This window comes from Scatophagus argus, chromosome 11, assembly GCF_020382885.2.
Source record: "Scatophagus argus isolate fScaArg1 chromosome 11, fScaArg1.pri, whole genome shotgun sequence".
Lineage (NCBI taxonomy): Eukaryota > Metazoa > Chordata > Actinopteri > Scatophagidae > Scatophagus > Scatophagus argus.
The window spans coordinates 13,463,656-13,471,590 of record NC_058503.1 but is presented as its reverse complement, the minus strand read 5'-3'; the positions used below and the strand labels follow the sequence as shown (position 1 = coordinate 13,471,590).

The following is a 7,935-nucleotide window of genomic DNA, read 5'->3' as shown; positions in this document are numbered from 1 at the left end:
GTTTCACATATTTTTTCTCATGAGAAAAAAATCTGGGTGTGAGTTCCTAGTGATAGTCACAATAAAATCCGTGACAACAGGCTAGATCAATCAGAATTTACTGCCCTCAAAGATGAACCAATGTCCATTGTTCTTTTGGTAGTTCGTTGTTAAACGTTAAAACATGTAAACTACGATGCTCAGATTTAAGATACGACATGAAACAGATATTGGAAATGAGTATCTTAAGAACTACCTATTGTGGTGCCTATAAGACCTTTCTTCTCCCTATTGACTTGCTGATTCATTGTCACAAATTTAATTCACGAGCTATTTTATTTATTATCTAAACGCTTCAGATCAGCTAGTAACTAAGACATTTTAACCTTTTGTCAATAGCTGACGCATAACCCACTTCTTGTTCTCAACGACTGTATCTTGCACGCTTTATTTTGGAGGCAAAACACTAAACTTCCTGTACCGTCCTCGCTGTGTCCGGCTAGCTTGCTGTTAGATCCGCGTGCAGGCCGAGACTTTCCCGTCAATCTGTCCAATCAGAGTTTACTGACAAGGTGGAAGTTGGTTGCTACGTCCTCATACAAAACTTGTGTCTGTCGGTCAAAGTTGCAGCGTGGATATTCAAGCGGAGTTTGTGTGAAGTTTAGTTGCGTTTGTTTTAGTGTCGAAGAAGTTAAGCGAATACAGACGCAATGTCCCCGGGCGGTTGGAGATGTCCGGAGCAGTACGGTATGGGAAAGTAACATTCCTTTGTACCTTTTGGCAGAGCTGCGGGTGTCAAACCCTGCTGTATTTTATGAATGACAACACCGACTACCGCTGCTGCTCCGTGCAGTACTTGTTAGCATGCCACGCAGGCAGCTAACTTCTCGTGAAGAAAGGGAAACTTTGCCTACAACTCAGGAGTGACCCACGCAGTATGATACTTTGACGTTTTCTGTATATTTCCGTGGCTTAGCTTTTTAAAACAAATCCGAGAATGATGAAGGTTAGGAGATACTTGAGGGGCAGTGGGAGGGTGCTCGCATTTGTGTTCATCGCCTCTGTCATTTGGCTGCTGTTTGACATGGCTGCACTCCGCATATCAATAAACGACGTGAACAGTCAGCTGTTGAAGGAGCGAGTGATCAGAGAGAGGGAGGTTTTCAAACAGCAGTCCAGGGTGACACAGCTGATGAACAGGGGCTTTAGACACCCTGTTCAGAAGGTGGACCTGGCGGTTACACATGCCGGGAAAGGACCACTCAATTCAGGCGTCAGACTAGCCCAAGTGTACAGACAGGGAGGCAAGAAACAGGACCAAATGTTGGGGGATAAAAAGGTGAACTCCTCTGAGCAGCAAGGAGATAATCTTCCAAAGACGAAGCATCCTAAATATGTTCCTTCTGAGCATAAAGAAGGTGCTGCCTCGCAAAATGTCACTCCAAAGCAGGTTGCAAAGAAGAAAGCAGTAAATTTGGATTTGAACTGGACAAAAGTGGAGAAACATGGTGAATCAGATGGCTCTAACAGAGTGGTGTTACCCGTGGTAGTGTCTAATACAACCCAAGTGTTACCTGGTGTTCAGGAAAACAAACACACCCCTATACCGGCATCAAAGAAGGGTCTTATCGAAGCTGGAGTTGTACAAAACACTTTGAACAAAACTGATTTAGAAGCAAATGAAAAAACAAAGGATGGACCCAAGACCAAGACCGGAACAAAAGAGAGCCCACGTCAGGCTGAGGAGACACACCCTGTTAAAACAACATCTAAAACTCCAAACCAGGATGTAAATAATAAAACAGAGGAGAGACGTGTTCAGGCGATCGCGAAGAGTGATCTGAATGCGCCAAAGGGAACCACGAAACCTACAATCAAGCTCAGCACAGGAGAGGACTCCAAGGATAACTCTACTGCTGTCAGAAATCCAGGTGTACACAAAGTGCTTTCTCTAGATGTGACTCAGGTTCCCAGAGATGTCAATGCAGTGGGTCAGTTTGGACAGGCAGTAATTGTTGCCAGCAATGAAAATGCAGAGGTGAGGAAGAGATGGGACGAAGGGCATTTTAATGTCTACCTGAGCGACCAGATCCCAGTGGACCGTGCCATTCCAGACACCAGGCCGGAGATGTGAGTTGTCCTCTGCATATTTTTACCTCTCAAACCGCTGTGATCGGCGAGCTGAATTGACCTGCTGTGTTATTCAGGTGTGCACAGAGTCTGGTCCACGATGACTTGCCTTCCACCAGCGTCATCTTCTGTTTTGTGGATGAGGTGTGGTCCACGCTGCTGCGCTCTGTACGAAGTGTGCTCAACAGGTCCCCGCCACACCTCCTCAAAGAGATCATTTTGGTGGATGATTTCAGCACCAGAGGTAACAGTGTCACCCTCAAATGGCTTTTATTATCAGAGGTTACGCCTTTCGACTGGTCTGCAGCACAGTGTGCCAAAAAGTGATAGCGTTACAGACATCGTCCTTGTTTATAAACTGCATATACACACTGTATTAATAATGACAGTCTGTCAAGTAGACATCGGACTTTATGATTTCTTGCAGTTTGTTCAGTAATTTCTCAAACTAGATGTTTTTTGCGAAAATCGGATTCCTGGTTTCTGGTAGTTTGTGTATGTTTAAATGTTTAAGTGCTGTCAGCGTTGTGAATTCACAGATAATATTTTGTCAGACTATCTCAAGGAGCCGCTGGATACGTACATGTCCCAGTTTCCCAAGGTGCGAATCATTCGTCTGAAGGAGCGGCAGGGGCTGATCAGAGCCCGGCTGGCTGGAGCCGCTGCAGCCAAAGGTAAGCACTGCTTTGATTAACACTTATTGTGATAAAAGTTTTAAATGTTTGGGCGAAGGTGATGGAAATGTGGCTGAGGGGGATATGTTACATGAATGTGTCAAATCAAAGTTTGTAATTGTAAAAGTTACACTGTGAACACAAGTATGTGCTTGTACAGCTCATCCGGAAAGTATTCACACCGCTTTGCTTTTTCCACATTTTGTTATGTTACAGTCTCATTCCAAAGTGGATTAAATTCATTTGCTATTCAATATTATTCATTCATTTCATACCCCATAATGACAAAGCGAAACAAGTTTGCTTGAATTTTTTGCAAATTTATTAAAAATGAAAAACAAAAAAAGTAACATGTACATAAGTATTCACACCCTTTGTCCTGACACTCAAAATTGAGCTCAGGTGCATCCTGTTTCCATTGATCATCCTTCAGAGGTTTCTACAACTTGAGTCCACCTGTGGTAAATTCAGCTGATTGGGCATGAGTTGGAAAGGCGCACAGGAGTCTATATAAGCCCCACAGTTGACAGCACATGTAAGAGCACAAACCGAGAAACAGGATTGGGTCGAGGCACAGATCAGGGGGAGGGTACAGAAAGATTTCTGCTGCATTAAAGGTCCCAAAGAGCACAGAAGTTTAGAACAGCCAGGACTGTTTTTAGAGCTGGCTGCACCAATTAAACTGAGTGATCGGGGTAGAAGGGCCTCAGTCAGTCAGGGAGGTGACAAGCATCATGTCTGGAGGAAACCAGGCACTGCTCATCACCTGGCCAATACCATTCCTACTGTGAAGCATGGTGGTGGTAGCATCATGCTGTGGGGATGTTTTGCAGCAGCAGGAACTGAGAGACTAGTAAGGGTTGAGGGAAAGATGACTGCAGCAATGGAAAGAGACATCCTTGCTGACAACCTGCTCTGTTCAAAAAGACTTGAGGCTGTAATTGCTGCCAAAGGGGCTTCAACAAAGTATTGATCACAAGGAGTGGATACTTATGTACATGTTATATTTTTGTTTTTTTATTTTTAATAAATTTGCAAAAGATCCAAGCAAAATTGCTTCCCTTTGTCAATATTGGGTGTTTTGTGTAGAATTTTGAGGGTAAAATGAATGTAATCCATTTTGGAATGAGACTGACAACAAAATGTGCAAAAAGCAAAGCGATCTGAATACTTTCCGGATGCGTTGTATTTTAGGACAAATAACGTGCTGGTCAGTCCTTTTAATCATGTGACAACTCCTGGTGAGTTGTTTATTCCTTTTATTATCCGGCCGTTTGAGATGCGGGGTGTCTTGCTGCACAAGCTTATAGCTAAATAAAATATTGTATCATACTAATCAACATGACAAACTATTTGTAGACCATGTTTCAGCTCTCATGCTGGAAAAACTTCATACTTGAGTTGTAAAACAACTAAAATTGGGGCCATAAGAACAGACTCTTGAATGCAGAAAACAGCCTGTGGGCTTGAAACTCTGTAGTAACAAAAGAGACAAACATTTTCAGGTGAATATCCTTTGCTCTTTTCTGGGTCAGTGAAAGTGCACACATTAACAGTGTAATCTCTGTGTTCATGTCAGGTACAGTCATCTCTGTTTCTGAAACCCCAAAATGGCACAGATAAGTGCATTCTTAATAGAGCACAAAGTGCAGAAAGTCTGTGACTGAGTCTCTGTATCTTGAAAACCCAGATTCCTTGGTGCAGTTGTGCAAATGTAGTTTCATCAAGCAATTTGGATTTACAAGATAACAGACAGGCTCCCAGACTTTCTGCAGAGATTTCATATCACTGCACATTGTTTTTCAGTGCAAACCATCCAGACTTGCTCACCTGCTCTCTTGTGTTATCATCATCTACTTTCAAAGAGCTCACTTTTCCATCTTATTAGGGTCGCCCTGTTAAAATGCAGAACACAGCTGTTTGTTTAACTGCAACAGGATGTTTGCTCTCCTCTAATGTAGGCGAGGTGCTCACCTTTCTTGACTCCCATGTTGAGTGCAACGTGGGCTGGCTGGAGCCGCTGTTGGAGAGAATCTATCAGGATCGCAAGAAGGTGCCCTGTCCAGTTATTGAAGTCATTAATGACAAGGACATGAGGTGACTCAACACTGCCATAACTGACAAGGCACACACGTGGCATGATAGAACAGAAAAAAGTTAGGATATGTCATTTGAAGCTGGAGTTTCTGTTCTGGCTCTCTCTTCTCAGTTATATGCTGGTCGACAACTTCCAAAGAGGTATTTTCAAATGGCCTTTGGTGTTTGGCTGGAGCACATTACCGGATGAGTTCATTAAGAAGCATAACATGACCATCTCAGATCCCATCAGGTGCCTAAACAGTCGGTTTTCTTAATCATGTTGTAGTGCTGCAGTATCTCTGCTGCGTGCCCATTTCTTCATTTTATCTTACAGATGTCCAGTTATGGCTGGAGGCCTTTTCTCCATAGACAGAAAATACTTCTATGAGCTTGGTGCCTATGATCCTGGCCTGGATGTGTGGGGCGGCGAGAACATGGAGATTTCATTTAAGGTACATCACTCAAATAATTCAAACGTGAAATCAAACCGTAAGCGTTTGGGATCTCCCCAGAACTTCACCCGAATCCTACATGTTGCCATATGAACAGATCTGGATGTGCGGAGGGGAAATCGAGATCATCCCCTGCTCTCGAGTGGGACACATCTTCCGAGGACAGAATCCTTACAAATTCCCCAAGGACAGGCAGAAGACAGTGGAGCGCAACCTGGCGAGGGTGGCAGAGGTCTGGCTGGATGAGTACAAGGACCTTTTCTATGGTCACGGGTACCACCACCTGCTGGACAAGAAGGTCATTGACATCGGCAACCTCACCGAACAGATTGAGCTGAGGAAGCGGCTCAAATGCAAGAGCTTCAAGTGGTACCTGGAGAATGTGTATCCCGATATGGATGCTCCCTTAGTAAAAGCTGAGGGCCTGGTATGTAGATGAATAAATATTGTTTATATATATATATATATATATATATATATATATATATATATATATATATATATATATATATATATATATATATATATATATATATATATATATATATACCAGAATATATACCACCTACCACCACCAATAAAAAGATGAAAGCTTGTTATTCTTTACCTTCATGAAGCCATTGTTGTCTCTGCTGGGTACCCTTTAACTAAATCCACCCAAACAGAGACTGATTGTGCTCCTTTTGGAACAAGGAGTAGCTGTCTATGAAAGATTTCTGTCAGCATTCATTGAAGGAAGTGAGAACAGCAACAAGGCACATTTTCATGCACAGCTGTGAATGAGTAAACAAGTGTTTTTTAGTGCTGCTGTGTCACTCCTCTGACACTTTTGTCGTCTAATTTTATCCCTGTAGATCTTTAATCGTGGCTTAAGAAAATGTCTCAGTCTGCAGAAAGGCTCTCTGTTGTTCGAGACATGTGATCTCAGCAAGCAGGTAGGTGTTTTTATTTTACTCAAACAGAATTGCAAAAACGTTTTCTCATGAGAATGATCCTCGATTCTTAGGAAAATATGCACATATTTTGCAGTTTTGTTCTCCTCACCATATAATTAACAACAAAAATATCTAGGCATAGACCAAGATCAGGAAAACTGCAGTTTGAGTCCAAGATCAGGACCCAAGCCATGATAAACAAGGGTGGAGTCCAAGAAGAGATCTTTCTAAATGTGGTCTTTTTGGATTCAGAGCAGCTCCACTGAGCCATTCTTCCAAATCTTCCAGTTTTCATGAAACATAATTACACTTTCTTGTTGCTCATCCCCCCCCCCCCCCCCTCCCTCTCTGTGTCCCTCTGGCATTCAGAGCCAGCACTTTAATTACACCTGGATGAGACATGTTCGCCAGCAGGACGTATGTGTCGCTCCCCAAGGCAAAAGCAACGGCTTTGCTTTACAGTTATGTGAGAACACCAAGGCTGAACTCCGCTGGTTCCATAAATCCTCCAACTCTGCTCTGGTAGGTTGACTTTTGAGTGTGTCGCTTGCTTTGTCTGCTGCCTTGTTGTTTCGTTCTTTTTAAGACACACTGCAAACAACAGGGTCGACCTGATTCACTACGAGTGAAAAATGTGTGTCGAAAATGATTGCAGTAGAATCAAGGAGTGTTGAGGGGCTAAAGCTTTGTTTGTTAATTACGCTTCCTGTTTTGTCTTTGCGCAGGCGGAGCACCTCATAGCAGAATTTGTGTCGCACCACATGTGCCTGGAGGCGGGGCCTCAGGGTGACGCTCTTCACCTCAAACCATGTGAACCCACCAACAGCTTCCAGAAGTGGCAGTTCACACACTACCACGCTCAGTGATGAGACTGAAATGAGTTTTATGAGTGTCAGAAGGGGCACAACGGGGACACTGAATGGTCCCACACTGCAGTGCAGTCAGTGGTCCTGCCTCAGCACACGGCTGTCCAGAGGAGGTGGGAAGCGCTTTTGTTTGCAGTGATACGTGTGGTGTAAAGGAGAGGGTGTGGGTATGTGCAATGTTTCAAATGTCTTTCTATTGTGTCAGCGTGGACTGACGGTGAATTTGAACGCCGCGTGTGAGAGGAAGAAACAAATCGTCTGTCTTTTTTTTGTGAAGATTTGGACTACAGTTTAAGAAAAGATCCTCTGGCTTCAGGCAGAGGAACACTCCATCTGATATGTTCTTGAACACAACATATCATTTCACTGCCAAAGATAAAACAAAAAAAAAAATCTAAACAGTGCCTCTTCGATTTGAAATGTAAAAAGTGTTTGTTTTCGGGGTTTTTTTTTTCTGTGTGTGTTTGCTCTGCCGGGACACCAAGAGTTTAATTGCATGTAATTTAGGATTTATCCATTTGTGTGAAACACACCACGTATTTTCAGTAAGACATCTTTTCTAGATGTCTTCGTGTTTGATGAGACACTAAGGGTGAAACAGCTGCTTCTGTGGTTTTCAATGATTCATTATGTCAGCCTTGTGCTTGTGGTGAAAACTCGTATGAATTTCTTTTTGTCACTAGAGGGAAGTGTTGCTTCAAAACACCCAATAAACCTGTGCTGTGATTTCATGATGGTCAGCAAACCTTTTAACCAAATATTAAAGAAAGTGCTTTTTTTAAAAAATGAAGAAATATTAAAAAAAAATGATGAAGATTTG

The 7,935-nt window shown here is 42.8% G+C and overlaps 1 protein-coding gene across 1 annotated transcript; it reads left to right on the top strand.

Moving 5' to 3' along the window:
• The first annotated feature begins 476 nt into the window (after positions 1–476).
• Positions 477–7,929, top strand: LOC124067344 (polypeptide N-acetylgalactosaminyltransferase 5). The gene is made up of 10 exons (XM_046404632.1): positions 477–2,109; positions 2,187–2,353; positions 2,664–2,783; positions 4,745–4,880; positions 4,993–5,112; positions 5,197–5,314; positions 5,412–5,741; positions 6,169–6,249; positions 6,619–6,771; positions 6,975–7,929. Exons 1-10 carry the CDS (start codon positions 977–979, stop codon positions 7,113–7,115), a joined length of 2,499 nt encoding a protein of 832 aa, XP_046260588.1. The 5' UTR covers positions 477–976; the 3' UTR covers positions 7,116–7,929.
• The last annotated feature ends 6 nt before the right edge of the window (positions 7,930–7,935 follow it).